Source organism: Chiloscyllium plagiosum, chromosome 5 (genome assembly GCF_004010195.1).
Source record: "Chiloscyllium plagiosum isolate BGI_BamShark_2017 chromosome 5, ASM401019v2, whole genome shotgun sequence".
NCBI classification, from domain to species: Eukaryota; Metazoa; Chordata; class Chondrichthyes; order Orectolobiformes; family Hemiscylliidae; genus Chiloscyllium; species Chiloscyllium plagiosum.
The window spans coordinates 72,956,070-72,977,615 of record NC_057714.1 but is presented as its reverse complement, the minus strand read 5'-3'; the positions used below and the strand labels follow the sequence as shown (position 1 = coordinate 72,977,615).

Here is a 21,546-nt window from a genome sequence, read left to right as displayed (position 1 = left end):
AAGGCAGAAGCAGCATTTCACCATCACCTTTTTAAGGCAATCAGGAATGAGTAACAAATGACAGTGCTGCCCACATCCCATGAACAAATAAAAAAAATAATAATTTTTGAATTTTACTGACAAAGTTGGGTATCTAGAACAAAATTTTAGGTCAAAGTGATCATGTTATTGGTTAAAAACAAGATGGTTATATAGAATAATGAAAAAAATGGTAAAATGGGCTCATTGTTCTTCAAGTGGTTGGTAGGTAGATAGCATTTATTTTTCATTTTCAGTCCTAATAGACACATTAAAGTCATCAAATTGAAAAACCTACATATAACCAGAGTAGACCCATGGTAAAAATAGAACATGAATAAAATTGTAGTTCCTTCATGTCATTCGTTAAACAAATAAGCATTGCACTAGAAACCAAGAAAAGATGACAACGATGATGATTGGGCAAATAGTGAAAGGATGTTCTCTGGCTGATGGTTACCCCACATCCCTGACACTCTCTGTGACGAATGATCTGTAAAGCCCGAAAACTCTGAACCACTGTTTTCACTAGTTTGAAATAACTCCAGTAAATTTTTCAATGGCAAGCTGGAAGCTTCACCTTCCTCAATTAAGCATCTCTCCTTTGCAAGTGAACTTATTTTCATTTTATGATCTTGAGCCTTCTTTTTATTTCTTCCAGAAATAGCTGAAAATCTCACTTTTCGATGCAGTTTTGTACAGGGTGAAGAAAATATAGTTCGAGAAATTGAACCCAGTTCAGTTTTCTGATGTGCAGCTATATTAAACGAAGGTGCTATTTTTTCATGTACCAATTCTTCACTCCCTCCCTTATCAAAAGCCAATTGTGTCTGCAGAGGGCTGCAAGAACATTCAACAAGAGCTGCTGTAGTCTCATGTGCATCATGATCATTTACCCTAGAATGTTTGGGAACATTTAGGATTGGACTTTCCAGTTCTTTGCGCTTATTTTGCAAATTATTTTTGGATGACATATGTAGCCTTGTTTTGTTTTCATCACTGTCAGAACACACAGCGGAATTTAGTTGTGGTCTAATCTCACACACATTCTGATCAAACAGGTGCTTACATGATGATTCTTCAGTGACAGATGGAGACTTATCAACTGATAACTTTCCAAGCTGATGCAAATGTTCTGACATACCGACGTTTGAAATTATGGAACCACCTTCATTGTCTTGGCACAAAGATAAACTACGCCAAGTTGTTTCTTTCTTCTGATTTTCAAAATTAACTGCAGGTGTTCCTTCCCCAACGAACTTGTTGTTAACAGAAGTGGATAGAAGCAGCATTTCAGAAATGCTAACATGACTTGGTGTAGACAAAGGCAATATCTGGCTAGGTGAATTTAGGATACCTGAAGAAACAATTTCTTTTCCTTGGAAAGACAAAGTACTTGGTTTAGTTTCCCATCCACTGACATATTCATTATCCTTTCTGTTGCACATTATTGAAGATTTATTTCCTTCCATGTGCTCCTTATATGGTCTTCGAAATTCTTCACATGTTCCCGCAATACTTATCTTGGTGAAATCATTGGTGTGTACACCAATACTGCACTTTGACCTAAATATAAACAAAACACTTTTGTTAAAATAGGAGAATTAAGTTTTCCAATTATTTAATCAATTAAATATTCATAAAAAGTGACAGACTATGGATTTAATCACAAAATGGCACACTAGACTTACTGATCTGATTTGCTACTATGAAAGGCACAGTGGATAAATAGATTGATTTGAAACATATCAATAAATTCAACTCTTTTAAATAAAGAATCATATAAAGGTAATTGAAGCAATCTGCATCTTCTCTTTAGAAGATGAATAACATCAGCGTTGCTCCAGCATTTTCTTTTTTTGGCAACTAAAACCAATATTAGAAAGAGAAACATGAGTACAGAAAGACCAAATGTAGGCAGGAAAAAAACTGTTATACATTAAATCTATAGCGAGTTAAAGGTCATATAGGCACATTAAGCACTAAATTAAATTGAAAAATCTGTTAAAAGTATTTTCTCACAACAGTCAACGTAAATAAAGACTAAGAACAAATTACAATGGCAGTCATTTTGGGACAGGATTTTTAACCACAAGCTTTCCGAGTTGAGTGAAAGAAGCTCCTTGCCAGAGACTCCGTTCTGTAAAATTACTCTTCCCATCATGTTAAATGGATTATTAAATTCTGTTTGATGAAGAATCCCAAGAGATTAATATGTATGAGATTATGGAACCACAGAGGACATAACCTAGAATGAAAAATCACATTTATATACAATCTTTAATGCAGTAAACATTTTTCAGAGGAGAAAGACAAATACAATGAAAGGGCTAAGAAACACGATCAGAACTTAATAATAAGTTGGAGCAAGAGGCACTTTGAGCCTGATCAGCCATTCAATATGATCGTCATGGATTTTCAACTTACGTTCCATTTTCTTATCTGCTCTCAACCTTAAATATATTCAATGATGCAGCATCTACAAACATCTGGAATGGACAATTCTAAAGATTTAGAATTCTGCGTGAAGAAACATTTCCTTATCTCAGTTCTAAATGATCAACATCTTGAAACTGTGTCCACATTCTAGATTTTCAGCCATATAATCTTTGAGTATCTACTGGTCAAGTCCTTTTAGTATCTGGTGCATTTGAATGAAGTTACCCCTCATTCTTCTAATCTCCAGAAAATGAAGACCCCAATATACTCAGCATCTCATCGTTGGAGAACTTTCTCATCCCCAACACCAATTTTTGAATCTTTATTGTACTACCTCCAATATAAAAGCATCTTCCCCTAAGTATGGGAACCAAAACTGTACAGTACTCCAGATGCAGTCTCACCAAAGCCCTTTACAATTGGAGCAAAATTTCTGTATTCATATACTCCAATCTCCTTGCAATAAAGATCAACATAGAATCTACTGGGTTAGTTGTTTGCTGTATTGCATGTTAAAGTTGTGCTCCTTATACAGGTAATTTCCCTCTTAAATTAACATTTGCAAATTTTGTACGTTTTCAAAAATATTCTGCTTTTCCATCATGTGTAAAGTTAACAACCCATATCATGTTCCTTCAGCCAGCTTGTTGCAGTCACAACTTCAGTGTTTTCCTTAAGGCTAGCATTCCTGTTAGCTTTGCCTCATCAGCAAACTTAGGTATGTAACTGTCTGTTGCCAAAGTCAATACTATTGTATGCAAACAGGCACAGCCAGCATTCACCATTGCTATATTCTACTCGTAAAAGCCTGCCAACTTGAACGTTTTCCTATTCATTCTGTTTCCTGTCAGTTAAGCAATCCTCCATCCATACTGATATATTAACCCCCAACTACATAAACCCTTATTTTGTGTATTGAAGTTTAATGTGGCACCATATCAAATGCCTTTTCGAAATGCAAATATATGCATCTAAGGATTCACTTTTATCAACCCCACCAGTTACATCCTCAAAATCTGTCAAATACAAATCTCCTTTCATAAAACTATGTTGATTGGTCTGAGCACACAGTGCTTTTGTAAGCACATTGTTACAACTTCAGCATTTCCTGACAATAGATGTAGGGCTAACCAGCCTATAGTTCCCTTTCTTTTTTTTGTGTAGCTGTTACATTTAATTTCCAATCAACTGAGACCATTCTATAATCCAAGGAATTTTGAAAAATCCTAACCAACTCATTCACTATCTCTACAGCTATCTTGTAGAACCCTAGAATACAGAGGATAGGGTCTAGGGGATTAGATTACAATTGCAAGTTTCTCCAGTAGTTCTTCCACACTCTTATTAACCATTAGATCACCCTCTATTTCTGTTTTTAAATTTGGCTCCCAACTCGAAGACAAAATAACATTTGTTCGTTGTCTCTCACATGTATTTCCTTATTCCACATGGCAATCTCTCCTCTTTCTGCCTCAAGCGACCTATTCTTCTTGTCTGTATACGCTTGCAAGAGCTCTTAAAATTTGATTTAATATTCCTGGCTACAGGAGAATTCGAAAGGAGATTAAAAATATGGCTCTCTTGTCTGGATCACACTTCTTAAACTTCACTCAGAAGGAGTGAAGCAGTGAAGTTTAAGAAGTGTGATCCAGACAAGAGAGCCATATTTCTTACAATTCACTCCAATTATCCTGGAGCAGAGGTGTAACAGGTCAGAATTCTAAAAGGTATATCCTTGGACTCAACCCTGCAATGTGTGTACAGGCATAATGGACCAGACTCATGATCAACATAGTTGATTCTTAATTGTCTTATGAAATGGTTTGCAAATCTACTCAGTTGTATCAAATCATAACAACAGTTTAAGGCAACAGCTCAACATCACCTCATTATCTAGGCAATTAGAATCCACAAAAATGAAGTCTGTGTGTGCAGTAAAACACTTACATACAAAGAATGAACTTTTAAAGAAGATCGCTGAAGCAAGTTATGGAAAAACAAAGTATGGGGGTAGCAAAGGTGTGCATAAAGGATGCAATGATACCATAATTAAAATAAGAGCAAACATGGAAAATATTGCAGTCATATTGAGAACAGAAGACAGTTTAAATCTCAGGTACCGGCTGAACATAATGCAAAGAACGTGCACCTTCTGTCTTTGTTCAAAGAATGTCCAGAGAAGGGGTTTCAACAGCAAGTACAATGTTCTGATAACTGCCAAAACATGAGTCTTGTCAATTTTCTCAATCATCCATATCAAGCAGCCCTCCTGAATGTCACTTATTTTAGAGTCCATTTACCATCAAGACTGCTGATTTTCCTTTGATCAGACTAAGATAGCTCAGCATTTGTTCCTTTACTAAGTTCTGTGAAGCACTGCCTATGGGAAGAGCACTGCATTGATAAAGTTAATGACTACTCAGTTGGAGGATAACCCATTGCTGGTGGTGTACCTGTTTTACTTGGACAGTAGGAAAGCAACCACAAAAACACAGCATAAGAGGTTGCTGAGGTTACCATAGTGTTGTGATAAAAAATGTGAGAACCAGTTCCATAATTTAAAATTAAGTTTGATAAATCTACTAAAATGCCTTTAATTTATTAAAAATATCAGTTAAAGAATTTCCTATCAACTCCAAATATGATCAATGATGACATATTTAATATCCAGAAATGTCACAAGAACTGAAAGCTGGCCCTAATGGAATGAAAAAGGAAAACAATTCTACTGAATGCAGACAGTTATGCAGTGATCCTTGGGGTAATATGTCATAACTTTTTATTGGCTAAAGAATCAAAGGTGACATGTGACAAGAGGTCATAACTAGAAATGGTGACGGAGGCTGACACAACCATGCCTTTCAAAAGGGAACAAAAGGAGGAAAAAATGCATTGTTAAGGGAAAAGGGTTAGTCACTGGAATGGCAGATTGCTTGTAGAGGACTGAGATAGATGCAACTGAGCAAGTGGCTTCCTTTTATTCTGTAACCACACTATGATTTGGGAAGGTAGTAACAACATATTTTCATCAGCTTGTGCAGTTCCTAGAAATTCCTCTGTACAAAGAAAAGATGCACCTGAAAATCAGAAAGGTGTGACCAGAATAAAAACCACTTTTCAGAATATAATTGAAATCTACATCGTGTATCAATTAATGGGATGGAAAAAATAATATTTTTACCTTTTCAGCTTGTCTCTCTGGAGTTCTATAAAATCACAATCAAACTGAGAAATTATTTTATCCACAACATTAAATTCTGTGCTCTCCGCAAATTTCCTATGATGTTCACTTTTCAGATGCTGGAAAAGAGTACAGAAGAATTAATGTGAAAGCAAGGTAATGCAGAGAATAAGAGTTGGAAAGAAAATGTGGTGTGCTTTATGCCATTAAAGGAGAAAAGGGGAGAAAGAAGAAAGGAAAACATCTGGCCAAGGGCAGGAGAAATTAAGTGATAAAGTGTGTTCGTTGCCTGCTGCAGTGTTCCACTGAACCTCAACACAAAAGCAAGGAACAGCGAATTTAACAATTCCAAATCAGAAACACTGCCCCGTATTTTACATTTTTTTTGCCATGAATTTGACTGATGTTTCATGATCTTGCTTTCAGGCAGAGCTGTACATTGTTCTGCCACTCACACTCACTCTGGACAAAAGCTTTTTTCTTTGCCACAACAATGATGGCTCCCTGCCTTTTTTGCCATCTCACCTTAACATTACACCTTTAACACAATGTATATTCAAAGATTAAATTTGAGCTACTTAGGTTTTCTGGCTCCCTCCAGTGGCCTTATTTAATATGAACAAATGACTAGTTTAAACAGGTACTTGGTGGTTTTATGTATCAAATTACCCAAAAGGTCACAAGGGATTTTGATATAATGGTATCCATAACCATAGTAGCAATTCTGCTTTTTACTATGCCATTTTTGACATGGTCACAGGATGATGGTTAAAGCAATTCTCTGTTTTTATCCCTGTTCATCTGACTTTTAAAGTGCTCACTTTCCTTTTTCAGAATTAGTTAACTAGAATTATTTAATCTGTTGATCCTAAACTATTATAACACCTCTACATCGTGCAAGCTATGCAAAAATAATGAACACAGTTGGAAATTAAAACTTACAATTTTTAAATCTTCATACTTCATCATGCAGCATTCACAGTAACCCTTCTTTTTCTTCTCTTTCAAAGTTTCTGTGATTTTTGCGTCCATTTTGCCATTCTTTTCACTGCATGCTATTCTGTGGCATTTACTTCTGCTTCCAAAGAGATAAATAGAAAAGGAAGCATGACAGTTTGTGTTTATTTTCAAATAATAGCATTTTTAAAACATTGTTTTTATATTTTTGACATACTCTGGCAATTAGTTAAATGATGGATATATCCAAACACTTCAAGTTATAGAAATTATACAAAGTTGAATGCTCAACAGTCACTTCAAAAGATTAACCCCAAGAACACTTCCTGACATCTAATTGAGACCATTTTCTTAAATTTGATTACTTACATATTGTTAGTGTCACATTTTGGTATCGCATTGCATACAGTTTTGGTCTCCCCAAAGATATACTTGTCACAAGAGATTCACCAAACTCATACCTGGGATAGAGAAATTAAGTAGACCTGTTCTATATTCTATGGACTTTAAAAGGATGAAAGGTGATCTCAAAAATACAAAGTTGTTATAGGGTAAATGCAGGGAGACTGTTTTCCTTGATTGAGGAAAGGCAGTCTAGAACATGGTCTCAGATTAAAGGACAGGCCATTGAAATCTTCCTGATTTTAGTTTTCATTCTCTTAAGAGGTTGGTGAATATTGGTAATTCTTTTATCCTAGAAGACAGGGGAGGCCCAATCATTAAGTATGGTGGATTTCTAAACATTAAAAACAAAGGGAAAACAGCAGAGAAAATAAGAGCAGGAATAGGCCATTCAGCCCTTCAAGCCTGCTCTGCCATTCAATACAATCACAGCTAAGCACCCAACTCAGTACCCTGTCTCTGCTTTCACAAAATCATAAAATCCCCACAGTGCAGATTTGGCCCATCAGGTCTGCACAGATCCTCCAAAGAGCATCCCACCTAGATACATCCCATCCCTGTAACCCCACATTTACTATGGCCAATCAACCTCACCTGCAGATCAGTGGACACCACAGAGCAATTGAGCACAGCTAATTCACATAACCTGTACATCTTTAGACAATGGGAGGAAAACAAAACATCTGGTGAAAATACAGACAGAAACAGGGAATGTGCAAACTCCAGAGACAGTAGCACAAGGTTAGAATCGAACCTGGCGCTGTGACACAGCAGGACTAACCACTATGCCACCATTCCCCTTTAGCTTTAAGAGCTATATATATCTCCTTTTTGAAAACAAGCTTCAACTGCTTTCTGTGGCAGAGAATTCCAAAATTTCACCATTCTCTGGGTGAAAAGAATGATGGCCTAAATGGCCTGTCCTATATCCCTAGATATCAGGAATATCCTGCGTTTACCCAGTGAATCTGATTAGAATTTTACAGGGTTCTATGAGATGTGCCCCTGACTCTTCTCAACTCCAGTCTATCTTCATATATCAGCTGTCATCACATCTATCAGTCTGGTAAATATTTGTTACGCTCTCTCCCAAAGCCAGAACATCCTTCCGCAGATAAGGAGACTAAAACTGTAAGCAGTACTCAAAGTCTGGTCTCATCAACACCCTTATACAATTAGGGGAAGCCATCCCTCTCTATGAATGCCTACATACCATTTGTCATCTTCACTGCCTGCTGCACCTGCATGCTTACTTTCAAAAACTGAAGAAAAACTAGGTTACGTTGCACCTTCCCCAGAATATCAATCTCACTGAAGTACGGAGCTAGTCTGAAATGATGAATTGCCTGTTTCTGCTCATATTTCATAGAATGTCATGCACTTATTAATAAGGGCACTTATCACAACCTCATCTTTAGTGTAAAACAATTAAAAAAAAAGGGATGTGGGTTTCACTGGCAATGCTAGCTTTGTTGCACATCCTTGACTGCTCTTGAATTGAATGGTTTGCTGGGGTATTCCTAGGCCAACAGTCAACTACACTGCTGTGAAACAAAATCACATTTAGGCCAATGACAATATTGCTTGCCTACTTTGCGCACCTCATTCAGCTCACCAACCAGTTATTCTAAAGTTGACAACATAGGGAGGTCAGAAAGCGACAAATCACTAGGGTCAGGGCAGAAGAATCATTTTTGTTTTCCAAATTCCAGTTCAGTTAAATCGGCAATAACTGTAAACCACTTATTGAGCTTGTATAATATTTAGTTATTTATTCAATATTCAGTAAAAACTATGTAATGGTTTACAGCCTAAGCAACAGACAGAGGGAATATTTTTTCATCCATGTTTCCAATTTGTGACATGTAAATATCATTAAGCTTAAAAAATGTTTTTTCTTCCTTCCGGGTTCACTATTAACTGGATTCTCCTAATTCAAACACACATAAACGGTAGATTACTGATGCATAGGTAGAAAACTAAAACAAAATCATAACAACAAACATTTTTGATTATATGTTAATAAACAAGCTGAAATGTTATTGTTACTGTGTTTTTCAATTAACTGAAAACAACAAGGTGAATTACCTAGCCCTTCCTTTATTCTGCTTATCATTGGTCTTGCTTTTCTTGTCCATATCAAAAGGACTCCAGGGGTTTGAACCAAGGTAGTTGATCTCTGGGTAGTAATCTAATTGTACATACAATGGTCTGTAATGACTGAATAAAACAGAAATTTCAAATAATTAAGAAAATGATAAGTTTACTATCTTAACCTTTAGCAGCTGATGGTAGATCAAGGATCTTTAAAATCCCTTTTTACACAAAAAGCAAATAGAGCGCAGACTGTCCAAAGACCATTGATCAGACCCAATTTACTTGCCTCTATTTCAACCTCCACAGAGCAGAGAAAGTGGAGGGGAAAATAATGGGTACTTAAATTTATGATTAGATTTATAATTTAGAGCTATGGTTAGATTCTCTTTTGTTAGAGATGGTCATTGCTTGGCACTTTGTGTGCCATGAATATTACTTGCCACTTCTAAACCCAAGCCTGAATATTGTCCATTTCTTGCTGCGTTTGGACATGGACTACTTCAGTATCTGAGGTGTTGTGACTGGTGTTGAACATTAAGCAGTTATCAAATATCCCTACCTCTGACTATACAATGACACAAAGGTCAATGATGAACCAGTTGATTATGGTTGGGTCCAAAGCACCACTCTGGGAACTCCTGCAGCGACATCCTGGAGTTGAGATGCCTGACCTCAGACTACTACAACCATATCTATTTGTGCTAGATATGCTGCATCAGCAGTTTTCCCTGATTCTATTGACTCTAGTTTTGGTAAGGGTCATTAATCAAATGATCAAATGAACCTTCATATCATACTCACCTCCCCTCAAGCATTCAGCTCTTTTGTCCATGCTTGAACAAAGGCTGTAGTGAGGTCAGGAGGTGAGTGGCAGATTCCAAAGTAAGTGTCAGTGGTTTTTGCTATCATGATGATGATGATACCTTTCTTCACTTTACTAATGATTGAGTGCAGACTGGTGGACCAGTAACTGGCCAGGTTGGATTTATCCCGCTTTTTGTGCACAGGACATATTTTCCACATTGCCAGACAGATGCCAGTGTTGCAGCTATACTGGATCAGCTCGACAAGGGGCTCAGCAAGTTCTGGAGCACAAGTCTTCAGGATTATTACCAGAATGGTTTTAAAGCTTCCAACCCATGACATTCTCTGCCACCAGAAGATTGTCAATGGCAACTCAAGTCTTGGACTAATCTCTGGAAAAAACCTTAACATTTAAAAAATTGTGCTCAAAGTTCTACATGGTTCAGCACAGGAGCTGACCAGAAAGAATAGTGCATGCAATGTTTTAAAACTTTATATTTCAAATATGAACAGTGGCTCAATGGGTAGCATTCCTGCCTGTGCCAGAAGGTTACAGACAACTCCCAGGACTGTTCCCATGGGTACCCAGTTGCATCCAAATTTCCACGAGGTTTTATCCAAATGAAGCCATATTTTTAAGATTTGGAGGACCTGCATTTGTTCATTACGGGTCAGGTGTGCAGACTTCACATTCCTCCGACACCATGAAAATAAAGGTCAATGGTTTTAGATTCAGTGATATCGGGAATGTTTCTTCCAAGTATATTTCATATGCAGTAAAATTCAAGTTATCCAACACCATACTAATCAAAATGTATCACAAGCCCGAATCACCAATATCCTTCATAAAAACGTGCATTCACCAATATTCAGTACAAATGGCATAAACAAAATAAACATCCAGAAGAATCAAAGAAAGGAACGTGAAATTCAATGCAAAATAAATTATTAGATAGTAACAAGTCTTGCTATCTTAAAACTTCAGTCTCAGTCAGGAATTAACTGAATTGGGATGCCAAACAAACATTCTAAACAATTCTAAGAGTGCAAATCGCATACACTTTGTATTTCTTACTCTCTGTGAGGTGATATTCTAGTTTAAAACTGTTTATTTGTATTCTCTACATTTATGTTTCTTTAGCCAAGAGGATGTGTTGCTGAAGTTCCCATAAGATATTGTTAGAATGAGTTCTTACATTGCATTAGCACTGAAAATTTCAACGGATTGCCATTTAAGCATCAAGCTTAAGGAAACAGTAGAGACTGCTATCTAGAATGATTTGGAGGGGCCGGTGTCGGACTGGAGTGGACAAAGTTAAAAATCACACATCAGGTTATAGTCCAACAGGTTTATTTGGAATCAACAGTTTTCAAAGCACTGCTTCATCAGATGGTTATGCCTGATGAACTGCCTGACGAAGCAGCATTTCGAAAGCCAGTGATTCCCAATAAACCTGTTGGAGTAGAACCCGGTGCTGTGATTTTAACACTATCTAGAATGAATTTGCAAACATCGGTCTCACTAACCTTTTTCTCCTTTGCTTTGTGTATCTGTCAGAAAACAGTCCAGGGGTATTTTTGTCTCTTAATGGCAGAAAGTTGGTCTTTAACTTGATAGATAATCGTGCCATCAGTCAAAGTATTTTAGCAGGAATGCAGCTAACTTGTTTTCTTTCCCCCAAACATCGCTTAACTCTATTGTCTACAACCATCAGTTCTTCCTTTCAAAGGTATTCAAAAGCATCACCACAAATGTTAATGCACATATCTTTTACCTCTGCAAATTTTGTTGTTGTGGTATTAACATCCAAGACCAGCATTTTTGATTTACACCCACAGTGGTTGCAGAAAACAAAAAAATTTACTTTAAAAGATGTTATTAATTTTTTATCTTAGATGGCTATTGTAGCATTGTTTACTCTGTTATTACGTGAACTATTTGTTAGAATTTACAAACAGAAATTCTCTTGAGGGTTAAATTCACTCAGTAAATTGCTTCACTAAACTGAAACACATTTCAAACTATTAATGCGATGTCAATCTGATATTGAGAAGAGTGTTTGAATCAGGAACATACTTTAATCGTGATACAATTAGCTTACCGGTTCATTGCTTCAACTTTGATAAAAGGTTTCCTCAGTTTTCCTGCTTTTTAAATTAAAAAACATTTTAGATATACAATACAAATCCACAAAACATTATCCTCAAAGTAATCAAAATTTGAGAATTGGTAAGCAAAATGAATGATCTCTATTTACTTTGATATCATGTTTTTTCTATATTATTTCTGAACTTTTTTTAATGAAAAACAGTTTTCTAACACTTTCTCCTGAATGTGTAAGCAATTGTCTCAAACATCAGTTTAAATTGATAGTTTCCACATGTTAAGAAATCTATATACAATTAAAAAGGAATTAGCATATTAAAATCCATGCAAAATGGGATACCAGATTATCAAACTGCCTAAAAATACTAGTGGACATTCTGGTATGGTGCTTCTGATAAATCAGATAAGAAACTGCTTTCAGAAAAATGGCATACCATCCAATCATGGGTGACCTTTTTTTAATACCAAGTCAATGTGTGGCAGAAATAATAAGTGTCACGAAATATCCTTCAGATCATATACTGATCAGATTCCCAAATTAGTATGTTTTATTACAGGGATTACACTGATTGGCAGTTAGTTTTGGGAAATTAAGTCGAATAAGTAACTGACAGGAACAATTGGCTATAATGGACAATGTCATGTAGGGTTTAAAGTGAAAGGAGAACAAGGATAAGTCAGTATACCATCTGGTAACAGACAGAGTTCAACAAAATTAAAGAGGAACAACCTAAATTAATTGAGAAGAAAAAACAGATCAATAGTAGCAAAGTAGTATAGTTTATTCACAATCACAGCCACTGAACTGGTGACAGAAACGTGTACTATACAGATGTATTGCCAATATAATGTTGAGAAGGTAGCAGATGTCAGCTTTCAATTCTTGACTAGCTCTCCAAAAGCACTGCTCAGAGTTGGAGGGTGTAATACATCATAGAAAGGAGTGGTACACAATGGGATGCCACTGACTAACAGACACTGAATATGATAAAAATAGTTCTCATTACAAGGCATTTTGAGATTGTATTTCACACTTTATTCATTATTTTGCAAAAACTATGAATGAATGGAATTTATTTTAAGTTTGTTTCTTTCTTTTTAAAAAATATATTATTAATGTCAAGGTTACCAAGCAAGATTGTTCACAGGATGCACTAATTGGAAATGCCTGCTGTTATGGGGAAGGGAAGAGGTACTGGAGATGGCAAGTGGGATTTAGTGAGTACCTTGTGCCTCTGTGTTTTTTTTTACACATTCATTAAGTCCTTAGCTGGAAGTTTTTCCATTTTTTTTCCCTCAGGAAAATTTTACTCATACCCTAATGTCCTCAAGTCCCTTATCAATTTTCAAATGCTTCCACAATATTGGTCTTTTTGAACTGAACATTCCAACATTTCCTTCCTGCTTTTTAAAACAACTGATTCTTTTCACAGATGTGCACATCACTGACTGGGGGAGCATTTTCTGTCCATCTCAAACTGCTTTGAGGTGGTGATGAGCCACCTTCTTGTACAGCTACAGTTGGTCAATGTAGCACAGGTATATCCACAATCCTATTTGGAACAGTTTCAGTGAAGGAAAAGCAATATAGTTCCAAGTCAGGATAGTGTGTGTCTTGAAGGGAAACATGAACATGGTAGCATTCCCTTGTATCTGCTGCCCTCGTCCTTCTAGGTGGTAAAGTCACAGATTTAGTATTTGCTGGCAAAAGAGCCTTAGTGAGTGGTGTACAATCTTTTCAGTCCTTACAATTTTGTATTAAACTGCTTCTTCAATAATACTCACCACCCATTTCTCCTTCCATCCTGATAAAGAATTATGCATCTAGCCTATGCAAGAAGTGTTGAGAGTAAAATACGTACCTTTTGTTCTATGACTATTAGATTGGGTAGTTCGATTAGACTTGGCCTAAATAAAAACAAAACATTCGATAAATTTTGCTCTTCAAAGCAAAACAAAGAAGCAATTCATTTATTGTCCATATCCAACATGTTTGGATGAACATGGCTTGCCTGTTATACTGGTTGCAAAATTAAAAACGAACATGCATTTCAAACTTCAAGTTCTCAAACTTGTGATACTAAGCCTTGGCAATTGAATTCTGGATTCAGTCATCAGTGAAAAAACAGCTGGAAGCAGTCCTTTCAATCTCTTTAAGTTCACTAGTAAATATACTCATGTGTAAACAAGGTGGAGATGCCTGAAGTTGCATTTTCTATTTGACACTGCAATCTTAACACACTGCATTACTTTGTCATAATCTTTTCTTGCCTTTCACACCATTATTAAGTGAGAAAACAAAATAGAAAATCTTCTAATAAAAGCAAAATATTGCAGACACTAGAAATCTGAAACTTTTCCACAAAATGCTCTAATCAAGGCTAACCATCCAAGCGTGCAAAGTATTGTTGCCTTCTTACCCCATTGATTGTCGCAACAGAGTTTGTGGTTACAAATGACTCCTTCTTTCTTGAAATATAAGTTTTCACATCTAAAATTAATGTTAAGGTCTCATAAATCAAAAATAGATTCCAATTTTGCTATTTGAGTTTAACTATGGAAAGATTGCATGATTTAGGCCTCTGTTATAACGTCAGGTTTCATTAAATGCATTTTTAATTTCATGAACTCTGGTCAGAAAACTGATATGGTGCAACAGAATTACTATATGTGCCCACGTGTAGCACACTCCATGTACCTCATTTTGTAGTGAACGAAGATAACAGAAGTTTAGTTTGTACAACTGTCAGAAGGAGCCAACCTGATGGTCACAGTGAAATCATTCGCTAATTTTTTTAAGCAAGAATTAGAGGAGGATAGGCATTCAGAAACACAACTATGCCAAGAATTAGTCTGGAAATGCACCGATCATACATTTCATTCAAACCTTTACAATCCATACACGACACTTATCATCAAAAATATTATGGTAGTAGAATTTTGAATTCTTAATGAATAACTGAGTTGAACATTTAAAAATCTTGCTGGTTGGGATAAAGTCACCAATAATCTTCTATCCAGGCAGTTCTCATTTTTATAGCAATAATCTCACATTGAATTTACATTTCAACTCATATCAACCACTGCAAAACAAAATGTAATGAAAGGATATCATCTACATATAGTATTCGCACTCCCCAAGCAAGAGCATTTGAAAGGATGTTGTTTCCAGGAACAAATTCCTGTATTGAGGGGCAGAAGAAAGGAAGGATATGGATTTGGAAGAAGCAAAAAGTGTAAACATCTATCACAAATATTTCATAAAATGGTACAACAAAAATAAATACTACAAACATTTATGAATTTTAATTAAATAAGATACAACATATTGTTGAAACAATGTCTCAAATATTTACTAGATATGTGCAATAGCAACACCTTTTCAGTATAAATTGGAATCACCCCTCAGACAAAAGCTACCTCTAAACAAACATCAGAATTCATCTCAAATACATACAATGAAATGACTAGATACTGTTTACAAAATCAATATTTATATTGACTATAAGTAATTATTGTTTTGATCTTAATTATTTGTTGTACAGTTCTCCCACACTTCACAATGACAGCTGTGTTGATATTATGGTTTTAAGACATGTATTTTGTCTCTTTTTTTAAGAAATGAAGAAAGGTTTTTTACAGAGGTGATGGGTCGTCAGCTCCAAAGCCAATAAACAGTTGGGTTTTCAAAACAAAAAATGTTGGAACAATGGAAGCAACCTTAATGGATGGGGTCAACTACTACTGAATCAGGATTTTTAGTTTTTGCTTTCAGGAGCAGTTGCTGGGGCCTAGAACCAGCGTTTGGAATTTCTCCCTGCTACATCTGCCAGAGGAAGTGGTGAAGGCTGTTTTAATTACAACATTTAAAAGGCATCCAGGTGGGTACACAAAAGAGAAGAGTGTAAGGAGATACATACCAAATGCTGGCAAATGAACTACATTAATTTAGGATATCTGATTGGTATGGACGAAGTGGACCAAAGGGTCTGTTTCTGTGTTATGCAACTCTATGTGTCTCTCTGTTTTCTCTTGATGTTTTTCCTCCTGTACTATAGAATTGCACGAGACAATCTATTTTACTAAATTTGCCTTTGCCAAAGGTGTGTTTGTGGATTGTTACTACATTGTAACAGTTTCAGTTTAGTAGTTAAATAATCTAGTATTCTGTTAAGTTTTCCAACAGAATTAAGTTATTTCAATTTCTTCTTTGTTTTGTTGCATTTTAACGACAGTGTATGACTACAGGCTGGTAGTTTGACCAAATTGTACCCCAAGCGAACGCCTGGAACTTGCCTTTAAAATAAGAAGATAGTCTAGACCCTAAACGTTTCCTAATATATTTTAAGGAGTTCGGTCCGGTTCATAACAAAGCAAAGAAGAAAGAAGTATGTGGGCAGCAAGGGGAAAGGAGGGAGATAGTAGAGAACGGCGTTGGGGGGGCGGGGGGGAGAAGGACGATGGTTGGTGTAATGACTTTGTATGGACAAGAACAAGATTGTTCAAAAACAGATGGGTCTGAATGTCTGCATCAAGGAATCATGTAATTTTTTAATGACGTGTGAAATATGAATACATCTAGGGCACTTGAGATGGGTGGAATTGTTAGACACAAATGGAGAGAAACATTTCCCTTTGTTACAGCTTCTTTTGCCATTAAGACTGTGGGCTAATCTATTTATATCAAATCCCCAGTGATCTTAGTATTACAGTATTCAATTAAAATTTAATACATGCAATACCTGGATGAAGTCCATGCTTACAACAGGACATGACCTTGCTGATTATGTGAAGTGAAGGCAAAGACTAGAATCACAAATTATTTACTAATGTGACCTCCCATTTTAAGTCACCACTACATTCTCATGGGAAACTGCAGATGGGGAACAATTACTACTTTGCCAGTGAAACCCACATCTCAAATATATATTTTAAAAAAAGAATTGTTGAAAATTAACAGATCCCTAAATGCCAGAAAAAAAAATAACATTCAGGCTCTCCATATTCCCTGAAGGATAGTGAGGTTTCTCACCCTACCTCCCCCAACACACACTTCACAACCATTGCTTCTCATCCCACCATACATACAGCCCCTTTTTTTCTTGTCCCACAGACACAGTAGCTTCTCCTCCCTGTATCTATGCTAGATCTGTAAGGCAGGGGGGGGAACTACTTAGTTTTAGGAGCATACGTTTATTCAAAACATGCAAAAACCCTTTTTAAAAAAAATTTAAAATTAATTCAACAGTTCTTTTTGCTTTCCTTCATGTGTAACTAACTTTAATCCATCAACGTCACAGAGCTAAACACATCTTCATTAGCTTGCAGCAGGTTCATATAGGAGGTTAATTACTTTCTATGTACTGAAAATCATGCAATACTATTCGAACTTAACAGTATGCCCAATCAGACACTCCCCAGCTGGCTCTCATAACTTTTGATTGGCTAATTCTAGCACATGTCTGACTGGGAGCAAGCTAAATGTGAACACAGTTGGAGGCAGACAATATATATTGTGCAAATTCAAATACTCAATGACAGAAAAAAAGAAATCAGAGCTCACTACTTGTTTTATCATTTAATTTCAAAATAGATCACTTCTGGCATTAAAACAAAATGAAGGAGCTGGTTTCTTTTCAACTTGTTTTCTTGATTAATAGCTGAAAATGTGTTGCTGGAAAAGCGCAGCAGGTCAGGCAGCATCCAAGGAACAGGAGAATCGACGTTTCGGGCATAAGCCCTTCTTCAGGAAGCCCTTCTTGATTAATAGCTTACCTGTTCCTGGATAACTTTCTTGACAAAACTTTTTCCTCTGCTTATCTGTCAATTGAAAATTATTGAATCAACAACTTTGGAAGCAGATTTTGCACTTTTGATGATATTTCTCACAGAATCATAAGCTTCAAATGGTTTTAAAATTCATTAATTTAGTTTGTTGTTTAAATTTAGACTAATTTAGTTTCAACACATTGTCAAATTCAACAACACTTCCGCATCAAAACAGAAACAACTTGTGAATATGTAATTCCATTGATCCAGATGATGTCCCGATGTAATTTACATCAGGTGGGGCAAGGAAAGATAAAACAGAAGAAATAAAGGAGCAAACATCAGATAATCACGATGTGATCAAAAGCAGTGAGATAAGTGTTTTGGGATATATTCAAAGATTGTATAAAGGCAACACAACTTGTATTCTTTTTTTGCCACAGCAGTTCTAAGGCCAGAAAAAATTACACACTTGTTATTTACAATAGTATTGCATGGAACAGATGTATATCCTCACAATTAGTGCTAACTAATGCAGAGAGAAGATAAAACTACAGGGCTTCCACATTGACTTTAGAATAAAGAACTTCACAATTCAATCTCATTAATCATTTCCATCTAAAGAGTGGTATTATTTTGAAAAGATATTTGCCTGGATTCTTCTCTCAAAATAGCGATCAATGTTATTTTAAAAAACAAAGTACATGGGACAATCACCACTGCAAACCACAAACACATGATAAAATGTAGAAATCAGTACATTGTTATCTGGCTTGCCACACTAGTCCAGAAGTTGTATTTTAATATTGCTTTAGGGGATACAATTAAAATACATGAAAGGTTATTAATAAAGTTCCAAACAAGGTTCTCAAGTAGGTTGCTCTTGAAATGTAGAAATAAAGTCCCAATTAGTGCCAAATATCCTCCCCAGGTCAAATTAACTGTTACAAATGTGGTGCATCATTCCTTAATTCTGTCATTCAAGATTGTATAAATAATAAATGTAACTTCTTCACCCCCTATTCCCTTTCTTAATTCCAAGTTTCTCTCCGTTTCTATTTCACTTTCTGTGTATCATTCAGTGCTAAATTAACTATTCTAATTTATTCTTTCTATTTCAAATCCTGTGTCCTCATTAAGAACTTTTCAACACAGTTGATTAAAGAAACAGATTACAATAATGATTGATATGAATTCCAAATTACGATATGTTCCAATATAAGACGAAGTCTACGGGCACTTAATAATTAAATGAATGACGGTACCACTCATTCATAGTCACAGCAAAATCATGGCCAAGTTTTGAATTGTTCTCCCTTTTGATGAATTGTAACATAAAGTCAGAATGTTATGTTACTGTTCAAAGATGAGGATATTCATTAACTGATTAACCACAAATAAAAATAAATTGAATTACATTCTATATATTAGTGCTCTAAAATGCTCAAATTAACAAGTTCTCAGGAAACTCTTGAGTTTCCATTATCAAGTTTAGTAAATTTTAGCAGAATTTAGTTAGGCGCACACCCTTAAACATACCATTTCCAAAGTTCGATGCGGGCTTCCTTCATGGCTTTCTTTCCGACTGCTCAGATGGGGAGATGTGTTCCCAGTGTTTTGAACTGAATCTGGGCTTGGTATGGGAGAGTTTTTCCCAGCAGCCTGGGCAAACTTGGCCTCATTTCGACTAGAAATTATGTAATTAATATCTTTGCTGAGAAATTTTTCAATTGTCTGTATTTAAATAAAACAGAAAAGAAAACCTAATTAGAGTTTTTAAGAAATGTGCTGATGGCATTCCAATTTGCAGCTCACTAAATCATTGCAGAATAAGCACCTGGTTCTGAAGTAATTCTGAATTAAAAAAAGAAATAAGGAGGGAAAAGATTAAATATGAATGTAAGTCAGCCAGTAATATAAAGGAAGACTGTAAGAGCTTCTTTAGACATATAAAAGGCAAAAGAGAGGCAAGTGTTGACATTGGGCAGCTGAAAAAGGACACTGGAAAATAACAATGGGGAACAAAGAAATGTTGGAGGAACTTAACAAATACAGAAGAACCTCGATTATCCCGCATTTAATATCCGAATTTCATATTATCCAAACAAGATCGCAAGGTCCTGATGCTTGGCTAAACTATGTTATCTGACATTTGATTATCCGAACAAAATACTCACTGCCCGTGTCATTCGGATAATCGAGGTTCCTCTGTACTTTGTGTCAGTTTTCAAGGTGGAAGACATGAGTAATATATCAAAACTTTAAGAGAGTTGGGAGCAAGAGGTGAGTATGGTGGCCATCACCAAGGAGAAGGTACTAGAAAAACTGAAAGGTCTGCAGATGGATAAATCATCAGAGGGACAACACCCCAGAGTTCTAGAGGAGATAGCTGAAGAGATGGTGGAGGCGCTAGTGGTTATCTTTCAGGAATCACTAGAGTTGGGAGGGTCCCAGAGGACAGAAAAATTGCTAAAGTAATCACACCTGTTTAGAAAGGGAGCAAGGCAAAAGACTGGAAATTACAAGCCGATTAGCCTGACCTTGGTTGTTAGTAAGATTTCAGGAGTCCAATGTGGAGGATAAGATTTCTGAATACTTGGAGGTGCATGGTAAAATAGGGCAAAGTCAGCATGGTGTCATCAAGGGGAGGTCATGCCTGACAAATCTGTTAGAATTCTTTGAGGTAGTAACAAGCAGGTTAGACAAAGGACAACCAATGGATATTATTTACCTGGACTTCCAGAAAGCCTTTGACAAGGTACTGCACAGGAGGCTGCTGAATATGATAAGGGCCCATGGTTTTAAGAGGCAAGGTACTAGCATGGATAGAGGATTGGCTGCCTGGCAGAAAGCAGAGAATGGGAATAAAACAATCCTTCTCAGGATGGCAGCCAGTGATTAGTGGTATTCCGCAAGGGTCAGTGTTAGGACAATTTTTAATTTTATACAATAATGATCTAGATGAAAGAACTGAGGGCATTCTGGGTAAGTTTGCAGATGATCCAAAGATAGATAGATGGGCAATACTGAAGAGGCATGAAACTGCAGAAGGATTCGGACAGGTTAGGAGAAAGTGAAGACTGCAGTTGCTGGAGACCAGAGTTGAAAAATGTGATGCTGGAAAAACACAGCTGGCCAGGCAGCATCCGAGGAGCAGGAGAATCGACGTTTCGGGCATAAGCTCTTCTTCAGGAAGGTTCAGGTTAGAAGAGTAGGCAGAGAAATGAAAGATGGAATGCAATGTGTGAAAGTGAGAGCTCGTGCACTTTGGGAGGAAGACGACAGGCAGAGACTATTTTCCAAACGGGGAAAAAATTTCATAAATCTTTAAGTGCAAAAAGACTTGGGAGTTCTAGTCCAGGATTCTCTTAAGGTAAACTTGCAGATTGAGTCAGTAGATAGGAAGGCAAATACAACATTGGCATTTACTTTGAGAGGACTAGAATATAAAAGCAGGGATGTACTTCTGATGTTTTATAAAACACTGGTCACACCACATTTAGAGTTTTGTGAACAATTTTGGGCCTCATACCTCAGGAAGGATGTTCTGACCCTGGGGGAGGTCCTGAGGAGATTCATGAGAATGTTCCCAGGAATGAAAGGCTTAACATGTGATGAATGTTCGAGGACTCTGGGTCTATACTCAATGGAGTTTACAAAGATATGGGGGGAATCTAATTGAAACTTACAAAGTACTGAACAGCCTGGACAGTGCAGACATTGAGAAGATGTTTCCATTGGCAAGAGACTAAAACTTGAAGGCACTGCCTTA

General features: G+C 36.4%; 1 protein-coding gene across 4 annotated transcripts in view; it reads right to left on the bottom strand.

The window, feature by feature from the left end:
* Positions 1 to 231: 231 nt before the first annotated feature.
* LOC122549995 (protein chiffon-like) overlaps positions 232 to 21,546 on the bottom strand; it is a 41,634-nt gene continuing 20,319 nt past the window's right edge. For 2 of the 4 annotated variants that reach the window (XM_043690340.1, XM_043690338.1), the window contains exons 4-13: positions 19,314 to 19,508; positions 17,781 to 17,825; positions 15,118 to 15,187; positions 14,426 to 14,496; positions 13,868 to 13,913; positions 12,001 to 12,046; positions 9,086 to 9,217; positions 6,581 to 6,716; positions 5,639 to 5,757; positions 232 to 1,584 (exon numbers count right to left, since the gene is read on the bottom strand). In XM_043690340.1, the coding sequence (XP_043546275.1) occupies positions 405 to 1,584; positions 5,639 to 5,757; positions 6,581 to 6,716; positions 9,086 to 9,217; positions 12,001 to 12,046; positions 13,868 to 13,913; positions 14,426 to 14,496; positions 15,118 to 15,187; positions 17,781 to 17,825; positions 19,314 to 19,508 (2,040 nt within the window). In that variant the 3' untranslated portion in view covers positions 232 to 404. The remainder of the gene's footprint in view (positions 1,585 to 5,638; positions 5,758 to 6,580; positions 6,717 to 9,085; positions 9,218 to 12,000; positions 12,047 to 13,867; positions 13,914 to 14,425; positions 14,497 to 15,117; positions 15,188 to 17,780; positions 17,826 to 19,313; positions 19,509 to 21,546) is intronic. The other 2 variants (XM_043690341.1, XM_043690342.1) reach the window with 2 other exon arrangements.